The sequence below is a fragment of the Liolophura sinensis genome, chromosome 3 (genome assembly GCF_032854445.1).
Source record: "Liolophura sinensis isolate JHLJ2023 chromosome 3, CUHK_Ljap_v2, whole genome shotgun sequence".
Classification (NCBI taxonomy): Eukaryota; Metazoa; Mollusca; class Polyplacophora; order Chitonida; family Chitonidae; genus Liolophura; species Liolophura sinensis.
This window is the reverse complement of record NC_088297.1, coordinates 14,439,652-14,465,906: the sequence shown is the minus strand read 5'-3', so window position 1 is coordinate 14,465,906 and position 26,255 is coordinate 14,439,652. Positions and strand designations below refer to the sequence as shown.

General features: G+C 37.0%; 1 protein-coding gene across 1 annotated transcript; it reads left to right on the top strand.

Moving 5' to 3' along the window:
• The first annotated feature begins 22 nt into the window (after positions 1-22).
• LOC135463669 (transmembrane 9 superfamily member 1-like) lies at positions 23-25,219 on the top strand. The gene is made up of 15 exons (XM_064741050.1): positions 23-112; positions 4,142-4,231; positions 7,136-7,217; positions 7,888-7,992; positions 8,460-8,578; positions 9,149-9,258; positions 10,966-11,029; positions 12,310-12,381; positions 12,971-13,118; positions 14,300-14,425; positions 15,189-15,281; positions 17,000-17,110; positions 18,187-18,349; positions 18,774-18,965; positions 20,260-25,219. Exons 1-15 carry the CDS (start codon positions 23-25, stop codon positions 20,459-20,461), a joined length of 1,767 nt encoding a protein of 588 aa, XP_064597120.1. The 3' UTR covers positions 20,462-25,219.
• The last annotated feature ends 1,036 nt before the right edge of the window (positions 25,220-26,255 follow it).

Sequence of the window (26,255 nt, the reverse complement as noted above, 5' to 3'; positions counted from 1 at the left end):
GTTTTGTTACAAATTTGACAAAATGGCGGCGTCGGTGGCGGTCGCTGTCGTGTTGGCAGTTGTCTTGTCAAAAACAAATGTAGCCTCCATGAAGTACAAAGACAACGCCCAGGTAAAGTTTTACACTTGTTTCTAAAATATATTATATTTGGATCCGAGATCGTTACTTGAGTAAACGTTTGATTCTCACCCTACCTACTAAGTAACTATACCTTGTTGTTGTTGTTGTGATCATACTTGTCATAGCAGACCTTAGCGACATTGGACATGCTTAAGTGCTTTCAGGTTTTCAGTTAAGTTCCTATCCGACAAGTTAGTGAAATTTTTTTGTTTATTTTCTGGAAACACAGTTCAACCGATGCTAGTCACGCACAAGTGGTACCAGAAAACCATTACGAGCCATGCAACAAATATTTCCTGACATACTGGTATTTACTTGCAATAATGTACCTCTCGCTTGTGCGAGTGGCGCGTGGGCGCCGCGAGAATTACAATGTGTTACGGATTGTAAAATGTCGATCTATTGATGGAGAACATGTATCAGAAAATATCTTCAAAAAATAAGCCATACAGCCATCCTAAAGGTTTACTGAATACCCCTAGTGTAAACACGAACTTACCGACACCAACAAATTCCTTTTCCCCGTTTTCATCATTTCTCCATCTTCTTTGTGATTCAGGGTCAGTCATGGGTCGGGTCACACCAAAGACCTTAAGAAGAGAACGTCGTAACTTTCTCACATGGCATTCAGCATTAAGGGAAAGTGCAATGACTGGTTGACCCGTATCAGTATAATACGCTCTGGTGGTGCGACTTACTTACCTTCAATAAGTCATCTTGGTTAAGCAGCTATGGATAAAAGAGTGGTGGAAATCCTTCCTGCAGCAAGGGGGCACATTACTTGCACTCTATGGACGCCATCATATCACATTAAAAAAATTGTTAAGTACGACGTTAAAGCCTAAGCTTGCACGCACCCACTCACCACAGTGTTAAACACCAATCAATCATTCCATCAAAGAGTGCAAAATTAGCTCCTTCCTTTAAACTGCAGCTAGAGCTCTGATTAATTGTGACACCCATATTTTATTATTAAGTTTTAAGTAAATCTATTATGTTTATTATAAAATCAATAACACAGGGAATATCATAATTTGAAAATATTACACTGAATCCTTCTCAATGTGATAAATCATTGGGTTAGAAATCTGTTCTTGTAAGAGACATAGAAGTCTTTGAATAACCTTCGTTTGTACTGTGTGTGAAATTATCATTAAATGAAATGGCAGAAAAGGCAGTGCTGAAATGGTCGAGTCAAAGATATTCTTGTAGTAAGGGAGACAACTTTGGCAGTCATCCACATGGTAAATTCTCCCAGGTGTCCAAGAGTGAGGGATGAAAATTAATAATACATGGGTGCATTTGTGCACCCAGAAATGTTTACCTACCTGTAAATCTGTATACGCTGTGTGCAGCCATAGACTTTCTACATTTGTGTGTTTACCCTCATGATCAGAGATCATAATCACTACAGAACGTAAGGGGTGGAAAAACACCTGTGAATTGCTGGGAATGCTGGATTTTCCTGAACATGTCAAAAGAAAGAATAAATATATACAGGCAGAATTCATAGCTTTAACTACACTCTGCCACATATAGTGTCATTGCTTTGAATGTATGGTTCTGTTGCCTTAATCCTTAGAATTTAGGCAGGAACGATATCTATTGCTTGTAACATACTAAGCTGAAGAAAGATGCTTCAGCTGTGAGGCTGATAGTGTTACTTAAATTTTTTATGGTCATCTGGCTTTTGAGTTTGTTTTTTGTTAGACATCAGCTTTTCACACACCTGCGGTCGCTAAATACCAGAAATGGAATGTAAACATCTAACTTCATCAATTTATTTGAGTTTCACCATGTCAGGCATGTTTTAAAAGCTTGCCTTGTTTACAAGTCAGGAATAGGAATGTGATATCACACCTCAAAGTCAAAACCCTGGGATATGTTATTTATTATTTCCACAGCCTTTCCACAGTTCCATGGAATTTTGGTCAAATACTCATTGAAATAGTTCAACCAGTGCTTTCATGTGAAATGTGTTAAAGTGTGACTTCAGTCTCGAGAGGCCAGGTGAAAATATTGAACTGATACGAGTGGTAGACTATGGAATGGAGCTAGAATTAGTACCATGGCTTAAAAAAATTAGGCTGAATAATGCTGTTTAACCCTGATAGGTGTAAGGTCCTCAAAAACAAAATCCTCAGCATTTTTCTTAAAATTTTCTTGCTGTGACATGATAACATGAGTTACATAGGATACACCAATATATGGTGTCAGTAATCCGCATATTGGGCTTAGGTGGCGATTTACCCTGCAAAGACCCATCAATTCAGTGTAGGAGACTGATGTATCGGTGAATCGCTGCAGCAATGTGACCATAACATAACCCAACAAAGGGAGATAACATACTCACAAGATATTTATTTGACGTCGTCTGCAGGATTGGAGAATATGTCTGTACCCCACATGACCATTGTTCAATGAAAAGCCGAGTGTTTTGTCTGATACGGGATAATATTCCTTTTGTGATGATGAATGTCGCAGGTATAATGTTGAGTAAGGACGTTAGGCTTGAATGATGTCAAGGGTGTTTGAAAGTACATCATTTGTAGCTAAATGTCATTGATGGGTTACGTCAAATATTCTTGCTTGATGTCACACCAGGCAAAATTAGAAATAACAGAAAACTTTGTTTCTGTCTTATCCTCCCAAACTAACAACAGCAGCTTCAATACAGTGCATTTTTTTTTTTACAATTTAAAGTGAAAGACAACGGCTGACTAATGTTTAAGTCCACTGAAAGAATACCATTCAAAGTATCTTAAACCTGCATTAAATATTTTTTTCCACCCAGTAAAAGTTTAGAGAAACTTCGTCTTGTCACAGGTTCAGCATGTCTCCATTATCGAGAGCAAGATGACGTCACATTTACTCTAGCTCTTTAATCTTGAAGGCATTTTTTGTGTGTTGTCTAAGCAACATCCTTGTCATTTGACCTTGCTTTTTAGTTTTGGAACTTACAAGTCTTGACACTAAAGTAGTTCTTTAAGGATTAAAATAATTGCTGTTCTTGTAATACTAAATGGTAGATTGATAACAATTTGGATAGTAAATCTTAGCATCAAACCTGAGGTACATGTAAGGTGTAAATATAAGCTGTGCCTTCCAGCCAGATGTTATCACAATAAGGGCCAAATTAATGTTGATAGCACATTTGAAGATAGTGTGAAGTTCACTAAGGTGGAAGAATAGATTTTGCAAGATTTGGAAATTAGAAAGTCTCATTGCCAAGTTCTCTCCTGTTTTCTTTGTCCATCCCGTTTAAACAAGAAGAACCTCTGGCTAATCTTATTGTTAGCATGAGGCATGTCAGTCTGATAATCAGCTATTGTAAAACTGTACAGTACCAATGCTAAACCCATTACATGATAAGGGTTGAGGTGGTCTGAAGTGTATTCCTAAATAATGTAAGATTTGCGCTTTATTAAGACTGCCATTGTAAGTGTTGTTAGGATCATATATATATCCACTTTTACCTGGCATCACGGAGCCACCCATGACAGATGTACATGTACATACATAGCCACAAATGATGCAGTATATTTGAATGCTTTTTATTTCATATTAGCAAAATTGTTTAATTCCATGTTATGCCTTTGTGATTCAGAGTCACACAAGGAATATTTGTACGTCGCATCGTGAAAATTTTACGGAAACTACTGCCGAAGAATCCGCAGTTATAGGCATTAAATGTGCATAATGCTGTTCATTGCATATCCTTTGGTGTGATGTAGTTTCATGTAGTTCTGCTCCACAGGTTTGCTTCAGATTAATTTAAAGGGAGCAGGTCATGGGCAAGTGTTCTAAGGTAATAGTTGTTTAGCGTGCTAGCGCAGTGTAATGACCCAGGAGTCTTTCATCAATGTGGTCCAGCTCATGCTGGCTTCCTTTTATTTTTATATTTATTCTTTTTTCAGACATTGAAACAAGGTTTATTCAGCCTGTAAAACGAACGTTGAAATTGGTGTGGCCTGAGCATTGTTACATATACATGTATATGTGTGTTTCTCTGGTTTCTAGGTAATCCTCTATGTGAATAAGGTTGGGCCGTATTTCAATCCACATGAGACGTATCACTACTACCAGCTGCCAGTTTGCAGGCCCAAGCAGGTGAGATCTCCAATAATTCACTGACATTCTTGTTTTAGGGGCTCATTTTTTTATCCACATTCAGCATGGACTATAGGGACATTTTGATACCCTTTACAGGTCCCCAAATTTTACAGTTTATCCTAAAAAAGCCCAAATTTCGGAATCATTACCTGATAAATTTAACTTAAATGTTGATCTTTGTAGTCATGAGAACAGTCAGTATAAAGATTTATGCATGTAAGGCAGTTTGACTCTATAAAGAGCGTTCAAAAAGAGCAAGTAGCAGGCTGCAGACAGCAGTCTACTGCTGTCCCTGTAGCCTTACTATTCTTACTATTTAAATCAATAGTAATTGTGACATAATTACTTTCAATTCAGCGACCTACTTTTGAACTCTCACCTCCTTCTCCAATTCTACATTAAAAACCCTGCAGTCTATAGTTTTGTTTATATGACATTAAAGAAGAAGAAAATTCAAATAGGAAACAAATACCATTGAAAAGAGTATGCATTTCCTCACAGGTGCATGCATTAAAAAAATTCTAATATGTACCTCGAGTTGATAAATTATAAATAAAGTCAGCACCAAAATCTGCTATGGGCGATTCCATTTTGCCTAAGAACTAGTCATGAAGTCTTCTGTGTTAGGAGGAAAACTGCTGTCAGAATCCGCCCAAGTGCAGTTCATACATTTCCGGTAAAACTGTTCGTCCCAGAAGGTACCGAACAGTACAGTTCATTTTCGGCTTGATGATCGGGAAACCGGATTGTAGGTTCCAAGCACGAACAAGCTGGCAGTTTTGAAGACTCATTGGCTGAGAGGCAACACACCTCAGCATAAATTACAGGGTGTTAAAGATGGAGGACTTGTATGGCTGAGTCTATGTATGAGATAAACTTTAATTTTAAAAGAAAGTTTTTCAATACACAAGAAATACTCTACATAGCATGTATTTTTGTGTAATGCTAGCTTTGCCGTTTTCAGACTTTACGTGTATGGCGAGGAAAAATCACAAAATTATACAGCAGGCACTACCAGATACAAAAAAATGGGCTCTTTTCAGCCTATAGTGTCATTTTTTTTAAAGTTTTCTTCTCCTTTAAGTTCAGGTTTCTTAAGAGAAAGACGACACCTGACCAGATACATGTGTATAAGCATCGATAAAGTATCTCACAGGTTTCGAAACCCATATTGTTTTATTTTTGTGATGTTGCACAACCAAGATATCGCAATTCAAGAAGTAAGCAAAATCACACGCGTTGCGTCTAAAGCGCCACCATGTAATCTGTTTTGTTTTTTTGCATGGTCAGGGGCAGGTAATTTCTATTACTTGAGGAAGGGTCTGTTTCTGCTTATCTCATGCCCTCTTAAGAATTCCTGAAATCGGAAGCTGATTTATAGAGTCACAAAGAACATCAGAAAAAAATATCTGTGACAGTTTAAATCTGGTTTTACCCCCTCTTCCAAAAGTTCATTTGTTGTCTTTTTTTTTTAATATCTGAAAATATTTTTGCCCAGATTTGACAACAGAAACAGTGCCCAAATTTAATGTCTGTATTTGACCCTGCAGTTAGCATATCATGCTGAAAGGATTGAATGTTGACAAGATGTTCGGATGCAGGGATTCGTACACATGCATTCTTTACCATTTATTGTCAAAAGCGATCCCCAACAACTTTATTTTCACACTAATTGTTCCCTGGACACAATAATTATAATATGTTAATCTGTAAACTGCATTTAAGAAAACATCTTAGCTAGTTTTATTTTAAAAATTTGATTAAAGTTGAACCCTCTGTCTATCTTGTCGACCGCAGAGCCCTGGCCATGTGACGTCATGCCAATCACACCTGCCGGCATAATGTATTGAAAAGCCCTGCAATGCATTGCCGAATCTATGCGTAAAGCCAGCCCGCTGCATGCTTTTCCAGAATTAGACATGGTATGACATAATCTATTAGCACTGTAATTAGCACCCTGAAAATCATATATGTAGACAGATTGCAGTAAATATTTTGAAAGATACCAGAGTTGTTTTAGGCCCTTGGAAATTGTGTACAGCATTGCGACTGGGTGATACGATGACCGATTTCAGCTCACATACCAGATGAAGCAAACGCTTAATTGTATGTAACTTTACAGTATCCTGTGTTGTATTACTATAGTCGCAAGCCACACTTGGGCGTGGAATAATATCAAAATTAGTTGTAAAAGTGTAGCGATTGTCAACCGTGGTGTGGGTTGTACACATAGAGCAGACTGCATGCCTGACAGAGAATGTACAGCCCTGACGTCACAAGGTCAAGGGTGGCTCGATCATAGTGGAGTGGATTTTCTGATTTTTGATCACCAAATTCTACGCATTTTCTTCCCATTTCGATGGTTGAAACGATCGAAATGAATTCAGGCGACAAACTGCATATCTTTATGCATCTTTATGCATATCTTTATGCAGTTTGGATTGCTCAATAATGGGGTTCTACTTTAACAAGATTTTTTTATAAACTGAAATATTCTTGAGTATAGTGTTTAACAACTAGCAAAGAAATAAATACATGTATGCAATTTACAGCAGCTGTTTCGCATACGACAAAATTATATTATGCTTGTTTTTTCATCCAGAACTGTCAGTAGATTTATTTATTTGATTGGTGTTTTACGCCGTAGTCAGGAATATTTCACTTATACGATGGTGGCCAGCATTATGGTGGGAGAAAACTGGGCAGGGCCCCTGGGAAATCCACAACCATGATCAGGTTGCTTGACAGACCTTCCCAGGTATGGCCAGACTGTTGTTAGATAACACACATGCATAAACTAAAAGCCACAAAAATATACATACATTGTGTAGGGTCTTGAGAAACAGACAGTTTTCGAATGTTTTGAAAGTTTGCAAAATGTTTTTTTAATTTTTTTTTCAGGTTAACCATAAAAGCCTTACCCTGGGAGAAGTTTTGGATGGAGATCGTATGGCCGAGTCTATGTATGAGATAAATTTTAAAAGTAAGTTTTTCAGTACACAAGAAATACTCTACATGTATTTTTGTTCAGTGTTTTAATTTGGAGCATGATGATTTTTTTGTAGTTTGAACATGGGACATGTAACTTTTTATTCCCAATTTAATGTTGTTTTTTCGGGGAGGGTTTAGGAGGAGGGGTTAGAAAAGTTTAAAAACACAGACAAACTTTTATGACTGCAAATTGCATATCTGAACATAGATATTTTTTGAGAAAATGTACATTACACATGTATAAAAATGCTAGTTTGATTGGTTTTGGTTCAAATATTGAAAGTTTCCTCTTGTACATGTACATGTAATTTGAAATTCTGTTCCACTAGCTGTTAGATAGACCAGATTGCTTATGTTTACATTTACATATACATTCCATTGCAGAAAGAGGTCAAATTGTTTGGTCATATTGACATAAAATGTCTATAAATGGAATCTGTCACATTTCACACTTAAATCATATTAATATTTGCTGAGCTCTTCGCTAAATATCAGACATTTTCAAACCTCTATAAACATAACTGTCCAGAGAATTCGTGGGAGAAGTATTTTGTTTTAAAGTATTCAAGCGAGTTTCTTTTTTGCTTGAGTAATTTTGTAATAAGGTACTATAAGATAACACTGCTAAGGAAATAATATTTCCTTGTTTTTGTTTTTTTTAGAAAGTTTTTCCAAGAAAACGCTGTGCGCAGTCAAGTTTACAGAGAATGACCTTCAACTGCTTCGTGACGCCATAGAGGACTTGTATTACTTTGAGTTTGTCATTGGTAAGACAAAAATTACAAAGTTTTTTGTTTGCAGGAACCATGTACGTGTGGCTTAATGTTTGGAGTTTGTAGATACTTGCGCGTAAAAATACCAGCCAGTAACTTGCAAAAGGCTGGTGGTTTTTCCCCCGAACACATTGGCCTCCTGTGCCCATAAAACTAACAGCAAGTGTATTAAAGTGAAAAATTCTTACGGCATTAAACAACTATCAGATCAATTTTAAATAAAAAATACATTTGTAAAGTTACAAAATGAGCATTATCACAATGAGTATTTTGGGTCATCTGAGTAAAGCATGTGGCGCTGGCCAGTTCATCTTCTCAAGCCAAGAATTAGCAGAGCATCAGGTGAATGTCACTTGGCTGGCGAAGATGTGCCAGGTGAGCAGATGTGCTGGCAGATTTCAAACCACTACCATTTGCATTTCACTTCACAAAGCACTTTTTTTTTTTATCCTCCTCTTTAGATGACATACCTGTGAGAGGGTTTATTGGTCACCTGGAAGAGAGCGGTTTTCTTCCTCACACCCACAAAGTATACCTGTGGGCGCATCACCACTTCAACATAGAGTATAATGGTGATCAGGTATGTTCAACTGATGCAGGTGAAGTTAACATGTGAACTGATGCCCTGAGGTTTGTTAGTTATCTAGCATGTGAACTGATGCCCCCAGGTTTGTTAGTAATCTAGCATGTGAACTGATGCCCCCAGTTTTGTTAGTAATCTAGCATGTGAACTGATGCCCTCAGTTTTGTTAGTAATCTAGCATGTGAACTGATGCCCTCAGGTTTGTTACTAATCTAGCAAAGCTCTTTCTGAGTTAGCCAAAATTAGTTGTTGTTTAACAGGAAGAGTTAATTTTTTTTTCAGTGGCGGAGGAAGGTATGAAAATAAATACTAAAACTTGAAAATCATCTAATTTATGGAAAATATGTACTATATTTGCAGTTTTTTTTTTGAAAATCACTTTTGCTAATTGCATATCACTTTGCGTATAGTCTTATTTTAATGGGATCTATTGTAAATTAGAATTTCAAAATGAATGGTCCCAGTGAGTGTTTGTACAGATTTTTTTTTTTTTTGGATCATGTATGTGAGAGTCCACATCTCATACCGTATTTCTGTATAACCTGAGAAGGTCTTTATTTTTTACAGATCATTTACGCTAATGTCTCTACCAAAGAGCAGTCACCTGTAAGTCTGGATGAAGTCAGTTCTCCTTTTGAAGTCGTCTTTACGTACAGTGTCCAGTGGCATGAGACTAAGTAAGTTAAAGGAAAAAAAAAGAACAAAAAGTGTTGTCTAAAAATTAGCATGAAGAAATGTATTTTAGAGGCAAACATATCATTTTGCCCCAAAAGTGCGTTTTTAGGAGCAAATAAAATAAATTATCACTTTTGGTACTTGAACTTACATATTCCCAGCTGAATACCATACTACCGTCATAACAAACATCAAAACAACTTCCTAAGATCAAAATAGCTCTCAAAATCAAGTAAAGTGTGTATTAATGTCCATGTAGTCATGGGCAAACTTTTGTGTTATTGTCTCTAATATTACTTTAAATGCTGAGAATTTTATTTTCCCAGAAGGATATCGTCTTCCGAAGTAGGCCGAAAACATCTTTGTAAGAATCAGGCCAAATTTGTTAACTAGTCATATTCGAAAATTTTTGTTGAAATGTACAGATATGAAAAGGCCGTAACTATCGTGTCTATGCCTGTGTTGAAAGGTTAACATATAAATGACAGAATCTCAGTAAAATGTATACATGTGTTGAAAGGTTAACATGTAAATGACAGAATCTCAGTAAAATATATGCATGTGTTGAAAGGTTAACATGTAAATGACAGAATCTCAGTAAAAATGTATGCCTGTGTTGAAAGGTTAACATGTAAATGACAGAATCTCAGTAAAATATATGCCTGTGTTGAAAGGTTAACATTTAAATGACAGAATCTCAGTAAAATATATACGTGTGTTGAAAGGTTAACATATAAATGGCAGAATCTCAGTAAAATGTATACATGTGTGGAAAGGTTAACATATAAATGACAGAATCTCAGTAAAATGTATACATGTGTTGAAAGGTTAACATTTAAATGACAGAATCTCAGTAAAATATATGCCTGTGTTGAAAGGTTCACATATAAATGACAGAATCTCAGTAAAATATATACATGTGTTGAAAGGTTAACATGTAAATGACAGAATCTCAGTAAAACATATGCCTGTGTTGAAAGGTTAACATATAAATGACAGAATGTCATTAAAATATATACATGTGTTGAAAGGTTAACATATAAATGACAGAATCTCAGTAAAATATATACATGTGTTGAAAGGTTAACATTTAAATGACAGAATCTCAGTAAAATGTATACATCTGTTGAAAGGTTAACATATAAATGACAGAATCTCAGTAAAATATATGCACGTGTTGAAAAGTTAACATTTAAATGACAGAATCTCAGTAAAATATATGCCTGGGTTGAAAGGTTAACATGTAAATGACAGAATCTCAGTAAAATATATACATGTGTTGAAAGGTTAACATATAAATGACAGAATCTCAGTAAAATATATGCCTGTGTTGAAAGGTTAACATGTAAATGACAGAATCTCAGTAAAATGTATACATGTGTTGAAAAGTTAACATTTAAATGACAGAATCTCAGTAAAATATATGCCTGTGTTGAAAGGTTAACATTTAAATGACAGAATCTCAGTAAAATATATACGTGTGTTGAAAGGTTAACATGTAAATGACAGAATCTCAGTAAAATATATGCCTGTGTTGAAAGGTTAACATATAAATGACAGAATCTCAGTAATATATAAACATGTAACGTTTAAAGGGAGAAGAATGGAGTCACAGAGTTATGAATCACTAAGGTAGTAAATTAATAATTCGTCATTGTCTGCTTTTTGTGAGCTTTTATTAAGATGTTTTTTCTATTTTTTTTTAACAGAATGTCATACAATGAAAAAATCAAACGACTACATGACAACAGTTTCTTTCCCAAGACCCTGGAGGTAAGTGTACTAGTGAAAAGCTACATTCGCATTTAGGACGGCTGCCATTTTGTCAGTCAAAATGGGCATCCTAGCTGGGCAGGCATGCTACAATAAATATCCGTATCATTGAAATTTGGCACTGGAAATCATGTCCCCAGTTGGTAACTTCTAGTAAAAACATTGGAGAAACTGAAAAGGCCAAGTAGAAAGTGTTATTTTGAAAGGTTGCCATTTTTATTGCTGTGGATAGCAGCTGTAGCCTCAAATTTCAAAAGCCAGTTGTCTGTGACTGGATGCTAATTTGACCGCGGCTGCTCTGTGGTGAGTAATGCAGTAGAGCCCAGCCTATAATGGAAATGTCGCTAATGGAAAGACATGCATGTCAGAAAACCTTTTTCACACGGTGCAATTATTCAGCATCGATACTTGTTAACTCGCCACCAGTGTTAGTAGAAAGGTACAAATGTCATGAAATAGACAGTGACAACAAATCACACTCTTTGAACACAGGCATGCCATTTTATAGTGAATTCATGGAATTTCAAGGAACAGCAAAACTGTTTTTTGGAAATAAAAAACATATTTTTTAAGACTGATTATTAGCAGTGGTGTATTTAATAATTTCATATGGTATTAGATGGCATAAACTGGACATCATGTGATACCTTAAACGTATAGTAAATAGAAGTCCTTTTTTGTCTTCTTGACTATAATCACATCCCTGTGAACAAGTAAAACATATCCCATGCTGCAGATCATTTGTTAACACTATGAGGCTTTCCCGATACAGCAGCTAATTCAAAAAAAAAAAAAAAAAAAAAATTGAATGTGACCCTAAAGGATGTTGTAATCAAGCTGAATGTGTCACCTGAAAAATTTATTTATTTATTTATTTATTTCTTTGATTGGTGTTTTATGCCAAATGAAGAATATTTCACTTACATGACGGCGGCCAGCATTATGGTGGGAGGAAACTGGGCACAGCTCGGGGAAAACCCACGACCATGCACAGGTTGCTGCAGACCTTTCTACATATGGCTAGATAGGAAGATGTGAGTTCAAGTCCAGCTTATGCTGGCTTCCTATCTGGCCATATGTAGCTGGACTTGAACTCACAGCGACCACATTGGTGAAAGGCTCCTGGGCCATTACGCTGCGAAGGCCCCCCACTTGGAAAATGCCAAACTTTAGGTGTAATACAACACTACTGTGTGAAAGAGTTTAGTGGTAAACAACGATTAAATAACTAAATTAATTTACAAGCAAATAATTTGTGATGAACGTGTTTTCTATTTTAGATCCACTGGCTGTCCATCATTAACTCCATGGTGCTGGTTTTCCTGTTGATCGGGTTTGTAGTTATCATACTGGTAAGTTATCATCCACAGTGGCAACATTGTATTAATCTGTTCTTGAAAGTGAGCATAAAAACTGAAGTGTCCATATCACAGGCCTAAGCATTACTGCCATGGTGACGTAATACCTATAGTTAAGTCCAGCTCTTGCTGGCTTCCTCACCGGTCTTCAGCAACCTGCGGATGGTCATGGGTTTCTGCTCGGTTTCTTTCCACCATAATGCTGACCACCGTCGTATAAGTGAAATATTCTCGAGTAAGGCATTAAACATCAATCGAATAAAATAAATGAATCAAAGACAGAATGATTAATGGTTCCAAGCTGTGTATATTTTTCTGCTATTATGCTGCACTGTGTTTGCAGAACTACCATTCTGCTTTACAAGCACTATTGTACAGAAAAAGTGACATATTACAGTAAAGATCAAAAGAGCGCACTTCTTGAAAGGACTTGTTTCGGCAAACAGTGTTGTCCAATAATATTAATTGTTTATGGGGATTTCTATGAAATCCTAATTGCTAAAGTCATAATTCAATGCGAGCATTTTGAAATGGAACAGCGCTGTCACTTGTAGTGTATGGTGTGCTCATTTTGTCATTTCAGACACGTGTTTTGAAAAGCGACTTTGCCAGGTACAACACCGACGAAGAAGAAAGTGAAGAGCTGGACTCTGACGACAATGGTTGGAAGATCATCCATACAGATGTGTTCAGGTTTCCTGAGTGTAAAAGCTTGTTCTGCGCTATTCTAGGTGGGTGATGCTTCATGTCAGCATTTCTGTTGGCAAAGTGATGTAAAGGGTTGCTCTTGACACCAGTACGTGTTAGTTAAGACCAGTTGGGTTGGGTGTTCAAATTCCACCTCCATTGGTGTCTGAATGTTAGGACACACTGAATGAGGATTCAAAACCCGGCTTGGAAAAGGAAATTTGTAGAATCCCCAGGTCTTACTACATGCAGGGAAATCTTTAGTATGGTAAGACTTTGTATGGTCAGCATTTCTGCTGACAAACTAAAGTGGTCTGAAGTTCTTATCTTGAAAATATCGACCCGCCTGGTTGTGTGTTCAAATCCAGCCATGGGGCTGCTGTTCTATTGGATTCATGTTTACAAGCTAACATCCGAATGTTTGTGAGGCACTTGGCAAAGGAAACCTTGCAGACAGCATATAATATTGATCAGATCAGATAAATGAATTAAACCTTCAGGACTTATTTACCAATGGAAGGTCTGCCAGCAACCTGCGGATGGTCATGGATTTTCCCCGGGCTCTGTCCGGTTTCCTCCAACCATAATGCTGGCCGCCGTCGTATCAGTGAAATATTCTTGAGTATGGCGTAAAACATCAATCAGATAAATAAATAAATATTTACCAATGAATGAAATAAATTAATAAAGCAATTAAGACTTCTAACTTATTTAACAACTAAAATATGTTTGTTTTGAAGTGAAAATTATGGTAGGCTGGTAACATTCAGTGTGTTTTCAGTTATGAAAATAAACTCTTCTAATAACATGGTCCTAAGTAAAACTGACAAAGCCAGGAAAAACCGAGAAAAACAAGACCGTATTTGCCCTAAAATTTCATTCATGACTAGGTTACTCATTTTGCCTGATAGTAAAGTTCTGTTCATCTTTGGAATGTTTTTTTGAAGTTCGTTTGGAAAGGTGGGATTCTATTGTTCTGGAAAAATGTACTTGTACATGTAAATTACAGCACCAAAACTAGTAATTTAAAACTTTTATTTATCCACTGGTTTCCTGGATTTCCCTGATTTCCTCCACTCCACCAGTTTCCTCCACTCCACTGGTTTCCTCCATTTCACCTTGCTGTGAGTGGATAAGTACAATATATGTTTGAATATGATGCAAACAACATTGTGCGTGTGATAGCAAAAGTCATTTCTGCAGGGAACAACTATCTGTTTGACAGGTGTTGGAAGTCAGTTCCTGGCACTGGCTACAGGCATTCTCCTCATGGCTCTGACAGGAATGTTCAATGTGCACCGTCACGGCTCCATCAACGCTGCCTCCATCATTCTCTACGCCTTCACCTCGTGTACGGACCACTGTTCTCCCGTCACACACACATGGTTTGCTCTAAATAGTTGCTCAGGATGACATTCTTTGATAACTTCATTCAAGTGCATGGAAGGAGCTCCTGTAAACTTACCTGCTCTAGTCATGCTACAACAGTTTAAATTGTTATTTTACTGACAGAATATATTTTTTTCCAAATTGTTGAAGGTGGGTATGAAAGTAAAAGTGAAACCTAAAAGATCAAGTACTTTGTAGGAAATGTAAACTGCTCCAAGCAGTGTTGAAGACATATTTTACATAGTCAAATAGCATTGAAAAACAGGACCATTGTAAATAAATGAAGATAGGAAGAAATGAAAATGTGGATTTTCCCTTTTTTTTTTCCATTTTTGGATTTTTTGGGTGTTTGCTCACTTGTAAACACAAAATAAAGGAGTGACCTCAGATTGAAAAAAAAAAGGAAAGAATAAGCAAGTGTACCTGATTATGGGGAGTCACTAGTAGAGCCCACAACATAATTTAAACATAAAAATGGTTTAAGTGAAGATGTTTTTATATACAAATTGTAATTGCATATGTCTTGGGAAGTTCTTAGTATTTTTTTTTTCTTTGTCTTTGAAATAGCAACATGATAATTCATTACCCGTTAAGCATCTAACTTCTGGAGTAGTTATTGATAGTCTTAGTAAGAGCAGATGTACTTCCTAGAAAATCTGCAGTCTGTCAATAAAATAAAAAAAATAAAAAATATTTGATCGTTATTTGATTTGTTTCCACCACAGGTATATCAGGTTATGTGGCCGTCAACATGTATCGTAAGATGGGCGGAGACAACTGGGTGTGGAACATCAACTTGACATCATCCCTCTTTGCTTGTAAGTGTGTCAACTCCTTTGGCTAATATTTCACAAATATCTTGAGACTCAAGTAAAAAACTGAAACATAGTTACAGTCGAAATGTTTTACTCCAGGAAGGGTACAATTTGTATACCAATTCTTCATTGCACCACAAAGTACCAACCACAGTTTTTTGCAGAGTTTTGCTTGCAGTTCACACCTTAAGTCATACTCCCTACAGCACTTTCTGGCGTCACTCCCCATCTTTCGCTTTACATCCCTTGTGGGGTTGTTTAGGCTTAGCCTTATCACTTGTCTCCTCCAGCGGAACTATTTAATCAGCATTCATCAATAAAATTGTTTTAGGTGATGGTTAGAACCATGCTGCACATACTCTAGATAAAGAGAATGCATGTGTGTAAAGTATTATTGGAAACAAAGGCCGAGACATTTTTTTGTGTTTTCTGACATCAACTTCCTGCCTCATCACCGTGACCCCAATGGTTTTGGCGTTGTTCGAGATTTCTCTGCATAATTTGCTAGTGGTGGCAGTGATGCAAAGCAAAAGGTAGAGAGCGACACTAGCACTGTAGGGAGAATGGGCTTAAGTCTTTAGCTGCTTAGTAAATATGAGCCAATCTTTATGAATTCTGTCAGCAGTACTCTTTATTGGAAGAGCAGCAAGAATCATGCCTGATGTCTTGAAACGGGCAACTTGATAGCAAGTTTCAAATACCAGTTTTATAACATGAATCCTTCCTTTCACAAGTTGTCCTAATGACACCTCCTTAAAGACATCATGACGTAACAGCAGAAAAATTCTTCAGTGAGGCGTTAAACAACCGTCCGTTGCATTGGAAAGTTAGTCAGTAATTAGCCAAGGGATGGTGGTTTCCTCCAGGCACTCTGGTTTCCTCCAGGCACTCTGGTACTCTATCGAATAAGTGGAAATTCCTTCAGTGTAACCATAAACAACAATCTGTTGTATGGGAAAGTTGATTAGTAATTAGCCAATGGTAGGTTGGTTTAATCTGGGCATTTTGAATCGGCCCTGCTGGCACAGTTGGTAGAGCGTCCGCTTTGGGAGCGCTAGATCCAGGGTCAATCCTAAGACTTTAAAACAGGAAGTTGCAGCTTCCTAGCTTGGTCTTCAGCAAGAAGGGGATAGTGCAACTACTGGTTGACCCGTATCAGTATAATGGCTTGGGCGGGGCGGCTTACTTACCTTCGGTAAGGAGTCTCAGTGAAGCAGCACTAGATAAAAGAGCTGTGGAAATCTGTCCTACAACAAGGAGGCACATTATATACATTCTAAGGATTCCTTCATCGTCATATGACTGATAAATTGTTAAGTACAACATTAAACCTCAAGCACTCACTCACTCACTCACTCACTCACTCACTCACTCACTCTGGGCACTTTGGTTTCCACCACTCATAACACTAGCCGCCAGTAGGTGAAAAATTCTTTAATATATCCATAAACAACCATCAGTTTCATGGGAAAGTTAGTCAGTAATTAGCATCCAAGGATGGATGATTTACTCTGGTTACTTTGGTTTCCTCTGGTTACTTTGGACTCCTCTGGCTACTTTGGTTTCCTCTACCAATAACACTAACCACCATGGAATAAGTGAAAAATTCTGTAAATAACGATCATTTTCATGGGGAAAAATTAGTCCGTAACTTTTCAAAGCTTGATTCTGTGTAAGTGAAACATGATTAAAGAAATAATAATTTCCGTGCATATTTTCAGTGCCATTCTTTGTGGTGTGGTCAGTGGTGAACTCTGTGGCTTGGGCATATGGCACCACCCAGGCACTACCCTGGACTACCGTCATCCTCCTTATGGGGCTCTGGATATTTGGTAAGTCACCCCCTAAGTACCCTAATCCTTCTAATTTTGGGGGACAGATGTAAGTAGTGCTTAAAGTAGAATATTACATTTCTTACCCAGCTTTTTGGAAAAGTAAAGATGTGAGTATGTTATTCATTAGATATTCTAACCATATGAGAAAAAAAAATAACTAAATATTCCCGCTATAGGAACGTGTAAACTGGCTTAAAAGAGCATACCAGAAAAAATAGGGAAGGTTCCCCATGTAATTATACATATGTATTTGTCCTGAAACTTCATCCAAAGAAGTAAATTTTTATTTATAAGGTCTGAAAACTTTTATTTTCACTGTAGGATATGATCCTTCTTTTTCAAGCAAACGTCAAAACACCTGTCTAAGTTCAATAGAACTCTCACAATCAGGAAAAGTGAGTAACTTTGTCATGAACAAAATTATAAGTCAAACACTAAATTCTTCTTTTACAGCTTTTTGACACTTACTCTGCAGACAGTTAAGTAATGAATCCAGTCTTTGGGGAAGTTTTGGGTCTCCACAATACATAGCCTTACTGTTTTCCAAAACTTGATGACTGCACGTCATTTTGCAGAACACTTTCAAATCCAGGTCTCGCTGGCTTGGAGGTGTCAAAACGGTTTGTTGACCAAGGAACCTCTCATCAGTGCGGTTGCTGTGAGTACAAGTCCAGCCCATGCTGGCTTCCTCTCCGGCAGTACTGGGACGGTCTGCCAGCAACCTGGTCATGGGTTTCCACCATGCTCTGCCAGGTTTCCTCCCACTATAAAGCTGGTACCGTCATATAACTGAAACTTTCTTAAGTATGGCGTAAAACAACAATCAAATGCATAAATAAACAAAATGGTTTGACAAATACCAGCCAAATGACGATGGTTTATTCTGTCTGATCAGTTTTCCTCCCAACCTTAATACCTGACTACCTGGATACCTGAGTACAGCTTCAAGCACAAATCTAACTTTGTTTGTGCTTTATTCATTCCAGCGAAGTGAAAAATTCAGGAGTATGCCGTTAAACTATGTCGTTTGTGAGACCACTGATGTTTCCAACGCTGGTCTGTTTCTCTTTCAGTGGGATTCCCCTTGACTGTGATTGGGGGTATCTTCGGTAAGAACTGGGCTAACGGTTTCGACGCTCCGTGTCGGACAAAGAATATAGCGCGGGAAATTCCCAGTGTACCATGGTACAGATCAGCATTTGCTCATTGCATTGTCGGGGGCTTTCTGCCCTTCAGGTAAGTGGATTAAGGCTGGTATTGTTATTTCAGCAGTGTTGAATACAAGTTTCAAGATGGAAATTTTAAAAAATGGTGCGAAAATGTTTGCTTGCAGACAAATTAAATGACCTAAAACAATTCACCAAAAGTTGTATTTTTATAGGCAGGAAGTGTTATTAAATGTAAAAGAGTTTTGGTGCTGAAACTACCTTTCTCGTGCTCTTACTGCTTATGCCTAACCTTATTCGTCAGTAATCATTCACAAGGGAAAGAAAATCGGAAACTTGCCGAGAGGTTGATGGTTTATGCTGGGTACTACGCTTTCCTCCACCTTTGAAACCGCTACTGTATAAGTGAAAAATTTCTCTGTCATTAGAGTATCAGATCAATAAATAAATAAAATGTGTCTGTACTGATTAGTTTTCCGGTTGTCTCCCCTTAGTGCCATCTCCGTGGAGCTGTATTACATCTTCGCGACCCTGTGGGGACGGGAGCAGTACACGCTGTACGGGATACTCTTCATTGTCTACGGGATCTTGCTGAGTGTCACTGCCTGTATCTCCGTTGCCTTGACCTACTTTCAGCTGTCGGCTGAAGATTACAGATGGTGGTGGAGGTCAATATTCAGCGCTGGGTGAGTTCGCTTAAAAGAACAGCCAAAATGATTTAGAAGTGTGACTTAGTATTTGAAATCATGGTTTTAGTCCTACTTGTTGTTGGTTTTCTCTCCTGTTTTGTGCAGGTAATCGTGCTCAGGCCTCAAGGGGCCATTAACAGCAACGAAAGCACTAAAACAAAGTATTATCAGATGAAATACCTTTTAAAGCGGAGAAAACATGAAAATGACATAAAGTTCAGATGAAAGAGTGCGAAAAGTTATTCCCAAATGTGGTTTTCAGTATTTTTTCCGATTTTCCCTTAAGGAGAAAAAGACACTTGAAAATAATTTTTGCATGCTGGGTATTTGGGACCACCTTTTGGTATTTATAGTCTTTGTTTAATAATGTCATAAATGAGGATGGAACACAGGTTTAATAAATATTTTTGCACTAGAATTTGTTCTTTTCAGCTAACAAATATATTAAACCTCAATTTGGATCATATTTATATTTTTAATGTTTTTAATGTTCATAAATATTATCATCATTTATAAATGCATATGTTTTGATATAAACAACAAATTTACAGTCAAATAAATTTATTCGACAAGCGTCACATCCTTATTGAGAACATTATTATGCAACAACGATAAATACCAAAAGTCGGTCCCAAATACCCACCATACAAAAATATTTTCAAATACCTACAGTCATTTAATGGTTTAGTTTAATGGTTTTTCATCCGACATGTACTTCATGCTAGTGTGTTCTTTGCCTTTAATGTTTGTATTGTTGTCACAAGAAATCTTTCCAACTAAGGAAATTAAATTTTCAGCTTAATGATAACATCTTATCTGGAGGCAGAATCATTCCTGATTGGCTGGTGTGTGGAATAGGCAAACCCAGGCTATGTCTAGCCTACAAGGCTCAATTTTCACTATGAGGACTACATGTACATTTCCGGATTTAACCCAGGAAATCTTTCTCTGTCAGCCAGCCAGCCAGCGTCGATTCTGTATCCAATTTAAGATGCTTTAAGTTTTAGATTCTGATGTTTTTCTGTCTGCTCTATTTGCTCGTTCGTCAGTATTTTGTCACTGATATTTGTCATCATATATGGTAGCAGATTATAACTTTGTGAATTACTGGATAAAAAGTTTAGAACAAACTTAGTATGAAACTTTTTTTAAAGCAGCATCCAGATGAAGTGAACAAGAGAATATATGTATTTACATAAAAATGTATGAAAAACGTGATTCGGAAAAAAAAACCTCTTGTTTCCCCTAAGAATGTGAAAAATGTTTCTAATCGTAACCTCTTTGTTTACAGATCTACCGGAATCTTTGTCTTTCTGTACGCACTTTTCTATTACTTCAAGCGCTCAAACATGTCGGGACTACTTCAGACTGTGGAGTTTTTCGGCTACACGATGCTGAGCTGTTTCGTCTTTTTCCTCATGCTCGGAACAGTCTCATTTTTTGCCTCGTTGAAGTTCATCAGATATATCTACATTAACATTAAGATGGACTGACGACAAGGGTCAGCAGGGAGAGCCCAGTAACTCAGTGTATGCTACAAAAAACTCTTTTTGAGAGAAAATGGAAAATGGGACGCAACTTGACTGCAGACTTCTGTATTGTGTATTGAGTGTGGACTTGCAAACCTATCTGAATTTATTGGAATATCCCAATGTCCTTTGACCTGGTGTGTGAACATGGTTAGGGCTGGATTGGACCATTTCTACTTTTGGCACAATGCCAAGTGAAGATCAGATGTTTGGGTGTGTCTCTCTGGAAGGTGACAATGGAGGTGTTTTTCTTTTTTTCTTTATTTTTTTATGTCTCTGTGAAGTGGAAAATTTGACTGGATCATTAAAGAGGGATAACTGCAGTTGGAAAGAAAGGTAACTCTTCAGTGTAATTGTAAGCTGTGCAGCTTAATGAAATGCTAGGTGATACTGACATATATATAATATACATCTATTGGTGCAGAAATTTTTAAAGGGGTGTTAGGTTTACAGTGCCATTGAAAGATTGGGTCAAACACGGTATGAGTTAATTATGCATATAATTACAAGTATGTGAGATTTGTTCACTGGATCAGAGCCAGTTTTACTTGTAGCTTTTACATGTAAAATGAATTTACATTTAGTAATATGTAACTTATTATTTTTTTTTCCTGATCAAATTTGGCATTGTTTTACAGAAGTAGATGAAATTGGATCTCCTAATAATGGGAAATGCTGTGGAAACAACTTTTTCTTTTGTTTGCCGTAATATTGTGGTAATATTATGTATGCAAGTACAAAAGTACCTAAGGTACAATGGCCGCATTATCTTGTAGAGAGGGAGAATTACTTTTTCCATATATTCAGTTTCTGGTACTGTATCAAGGGGCACCAGAATTACATTTCTGAATTTAAAACTATTGTTATTTTAACCAATCAGTCACTAGTGTGATGCACCATTATCATACATATAACAGGACGATTTATTTATGCCACTGAATAAAAACACTTTTCACAGACCTACTTCTGACTTGTATTGAAGAGTTACCTCCCCTAAATTTGTACTCGCAACAGTTTTGACAATGTGCAGTTCGGGGAATTTCAGGGAGTTCACCTGCGATATAAACACTGTCTTTTCTTTCTCAGGTGTAGTGGTCGTTAGCAGGTACATCAATTAACAAGCGTTCACTAGCTGGGTGTGTCACTTAGCCTCAGTCCACAATAGACTAGTGGTATTTATTTACATGTGTGTTCTTGATAAATGCATATTCATGGAGGCTAATGAAGGACTGACCTTTTACTGGACATTTCATCGATGCCAAATATCTCTTGTGACTATTGACGAGAATGGAAGAGACTTTTCTGTTGTATGCCAGAGAGTTAGTCTTAGATCAGTGTATATATGTAGTAACAAGGCCTGCCGTAAAAAAAAATGTTTGTTGAGTAAAAGCATATCAAGTTAATAAAGTCAGCAGTAGGAAATGTTTTTGTTCTGGCTAATGATAGGGATTTTGTGGAAATTAACATGTAGAGAAAAATGAATTGAAAATTCTTTTTATCAAAATCCAAATTAAGACTTAGGGTCTTAAAAAATGTATTTTTAATGATGACCAAACTACAAAGCATGATTTCATGCAAGGCGTGGCTGGTATGTGTCAAAAAAAAGACATTTTGTAAGGAATGGACCATTGGAAGAACCGACAAGCAGTACTTAAGCAGAGATTGGAAAATATCAATTCCCTTCAGATCTTTGATCATGTACATGGTTTAAATTTACTGTAAAATATGAGGTAGCAGTATGGTGTAAATGGTTGTAAAAGCTCTCTGAAGAATGGACCAATGAATTTAAAGCTCCACGTGTCATTTGTGTACATGTACACGTAGGTCTGTAAGGTTTTTGTTCCTTCAAGCCCATAAACCTGGCCTCCATCACATAAATGAAAAACTCTTGAGTAAACCATTATTTTAACCAATCTGCCTTTTGTAAATAGCTTCATCTGGCTCATTGGTTGCACACGTTTTAAAGAGACATACTGCTTTATTACAATTTATGCTGAGACCGGTGAAAGTTACACTGCGAGGAGGACAGCTAATCAAATAGCAACGGCCATTATTAAGTGAACAAGTTGTTCATTGCTCACAACTAGCAGGGTTCACCGTTTCTATTTCTATGTTCCTGTATTATGAGGATATGAGTGTTAGTTTGTGACTTCCCCTTCTGTAGTGCCTCTTGGTTAGTGGCGCTATCTAGCGACAAGAGATGGTAGCTTAAGTTTGAAACTAGTTTTACAATGTATTGTGAGTGTCAAGAAAAAAAAAAGCAGGGAACATTTATGACTTAATGTGTTTTGATTATTTATATACACACTACCAACAAAGTCAGACTAAACAATTTTCTTATAAAATTTCTTAGTTTACCAAGATATAATTAAAAAAGTAACTTCATTACAAAATCACGTGACTGGCCTCCTCTCCATTCATGCATGGGAAGGTCTACCAGAGAGCAGACGATGGTTGTGAGGTCCCTCTCTCGCCATAATGCCGACTGACAGTGTATATGTCAAATATTCTTCAATGCTGCGTAAAAAAACAATCAAATAAATACAAAATCATGTGATGTTTGTAGAATGGAGTACTGGTTGAATCAGGCAGAGTAGTTGGTACCGTACATGTTCTAAAGTCCTTCTCCATCACTGATCATTGTCTGATTTCTCCAGCTAATAGTGCGTAAACATGAACATGGCTACAACATGCTTGTCACACATGGCTAGTTGCCTGTATTGACTTGTACATTAGCTTATACATGTAGTCAGATGCTTTGTTTTGCCATTTGTCAGAAAAATTGACTTACATGAGCGGGGCTTAATTTGTGTTCACACAGCTGCAGAGGAATATAATTCGTGGGGAAAAAAGTCAAGAGGGACGGTCTTCATAGTATTTAGTTATTTAAGCTTCTGTTCTCTGTAAATTTGTATGTAGCTATTTGTCAGGCTTTACTAGCAAATTTTTGTCAGAGCTAGTTTACCATTTGTCAGTCTTCGCTAGCTATTGGTCAGGCTTTGTTAACTATTTGTCAGGGTTTGTTAGCCATTTGTCTCATTTCACAAAAGTCAAAGAAGACTGACATGCTTGTGCATGATTTATGTGATAAGCTCTACTTCATTTTTAAAATTTATTCATTTATTTAAATGAATTTTCTGCAAAGGGATTTGTATGAATTTGATCACAGGCAAATGTACCCTGCTGTATCACGTACAGTGTTTTGAAAATGTACATATGTGATAATAAACATAATTACAGGGTTGAAAAAAGTGATTTTGTAGAACAGATGTCTTGACAGGATACTGTAATTTGACACTGAACTGTTCTCATGAGACATAGACCTGTTCTAATAGAACACAGAACTGTAATCTGACATGGAGGTCTTCTAATATGACACAGATATGTTCAAATATTATTTAGAACTGTAATTTGACACTGAACTGTTCTCATGAGACATAGACCTGTTCTAATAGAACACAGAACTGTAATCTGACATGGAGGTGTTCTAATATGACACAGATCTGTTCGAATATTATTCAGAACTGTAATTTGACACTGAGCTGTTCTCATGAGACACAGACCTGTTCTAATATAACACAGAACTGTAATCTGACATGGAGGTGTTCTAATATGACACAGATCTGTTCGAATATTATTTAGAACTGTAATTTGACACTGAGCTGTTCTCATGAGACACAGACCTGTTCTAATAGAACACAGAACTGTAATCTGACATGGAGGTGTTCTAATATGATACAGATCTGTTCGAATATTATTTAGAACTGTAATTTGACATTGAGCTGTTCTCATGAGACACAGACCTGTTCTAATATAACACAGAACTGTAATCTGAAGCCGAGGTGTTTTAATATGACAGAGATCTGTTTGAATATCATTCAGAACTGTAATTTGACACTGGACTGTTCCAATATGACACAGAACTAATTTGATGTGACAATGAACTGTTATAATTTCACACTAAACTGTAATCCCAACCATATCAGCTAGAGCAGCACTAAAATTAAATCATGTGACAAATTCGTAAATATAGAAACTATAGTTTATAACCATAGTTTTACTAGATTACAAAAGTTGTCAAAAAACTTCTGCGGTCTGCTGTACATTTCATATGTGGAATAATTTTTCCAGCATATAGTACTAAAGTGTTTACAAGTTTGAAAGTAAAACGATTTGGTACCTTTAGCCTGGTGGTTAGCCTGCCAGTCATGACAATGACCCAGGAACCTCTCACCAATACAACGAGTTCAAGTCCAGCTCATGCTGGCTGCTTTTTTTTTTGTCGTATATGAGAAGGTACACAAGGCAGAGGTCTATGTATGAGTGAATAAAAGTGGCATGAGAAAAAACTTTTTTTTTTACATTTGTTTTTTCTGCCTTCAGAGTACCTGCTAAAATAGTAGTCCTCTGTTTGTGCCATTGTATTGTACCTTCTTTTCTGAATTTTCATGTCGGGTTTAGTTTGCATTTTTTTTCCTTTTCTTAAATCATTTTAGATGGGTTCAGATAAGTTCAACAATTAGTCAGATATGAAAATATATTGCATATAAATACCTTATAATATTTAATATTTGGCTAACAATTTAATCATTGTACCATTAGGTACAAAGTACTTTATTATGATATACAAATGGGAATAGTCTGAACTTTGTACATTTTGTTTTTCCAGAGGGATAATTTGTGTGTGAAGAGCTCTTAGAATACACATGTACTAGTGAATCTATATGTATTCAAAAATATATTATTTTTAACTTAAAATGAATCTTGTCACTTTTTTCACACAATACCTTTGTGAATTGTTTCATTTTTAAAGGAGGCTTATGGTTTACTCACGCAAATAGCAGTGGAACTTGGCTGAGTTGTTATTTGAATTTTTATTTCAATTATTATGAGGTGTGGTTTCAAACCCAGCCTTGGACAGGGAATTTGTACATTTGCCTCTTTATCACTTTTTGTATATTCCTTGAAGACAAAGAGTTATCAACAATGCTCATTTGTTGAAAACCACACATGGGAAAGTGTATTCATAACTGTCCAAGAGTCAGTGGTCTTCCTCCAAGCACTCGGGTTTCACACAACATGAAACTAACTGCCATCATAAAGTGAAACATATAAACTTGAGCATGCTGGCTTCCTCTCTGGCCGACGAGCCCCGATGGCTCAGTTCGGGGGCGGTAGATCCAGGGTCAATCCTGGGTCGGGTTACACCCAAGACCTTAAAAAAGAAAGTTGTAGCTTCCTCGCTTGGCATTCAGCATTAAGAGGATAGTGCAACGACTGGTTAACCCGTATCAGCATAATGGCTTGGGCGGGGCAAGTTAATAGCCTTCAGTAAGTTGTCTCAGTGAAGCATTACTAGATAAAAGAGCGGTGGAAATCCTTCCTGCAACAAGGAGGCAAATAACATGCACTCCAGAACTTCTTCGTCGTCTGGGTGCACATGAGAAGGTCTGGCAAACTTGTGGATGGCTGTGGGTTTCCTCCCACCATAATGCAGGCTGCATCGTATAAGTCAAATACTCGAGGATGGCGTAACACACAAATCAAATAAATAAACAAATATAAGTGAAACATACATGCTCGAGTACTAACAATCAAATAAGCACTGTTACAAACGTCGTGAAAACTGAGCGCAGGGTCATAAAATTTCAAAATTCCAGTCCCTTAAGAAATTATACAGATGTGTGGCATTCACATCATTAGAACTAATATTCCTGGAGGATATGTGTTGGATCACACTCCTTACAGCGCATGCACC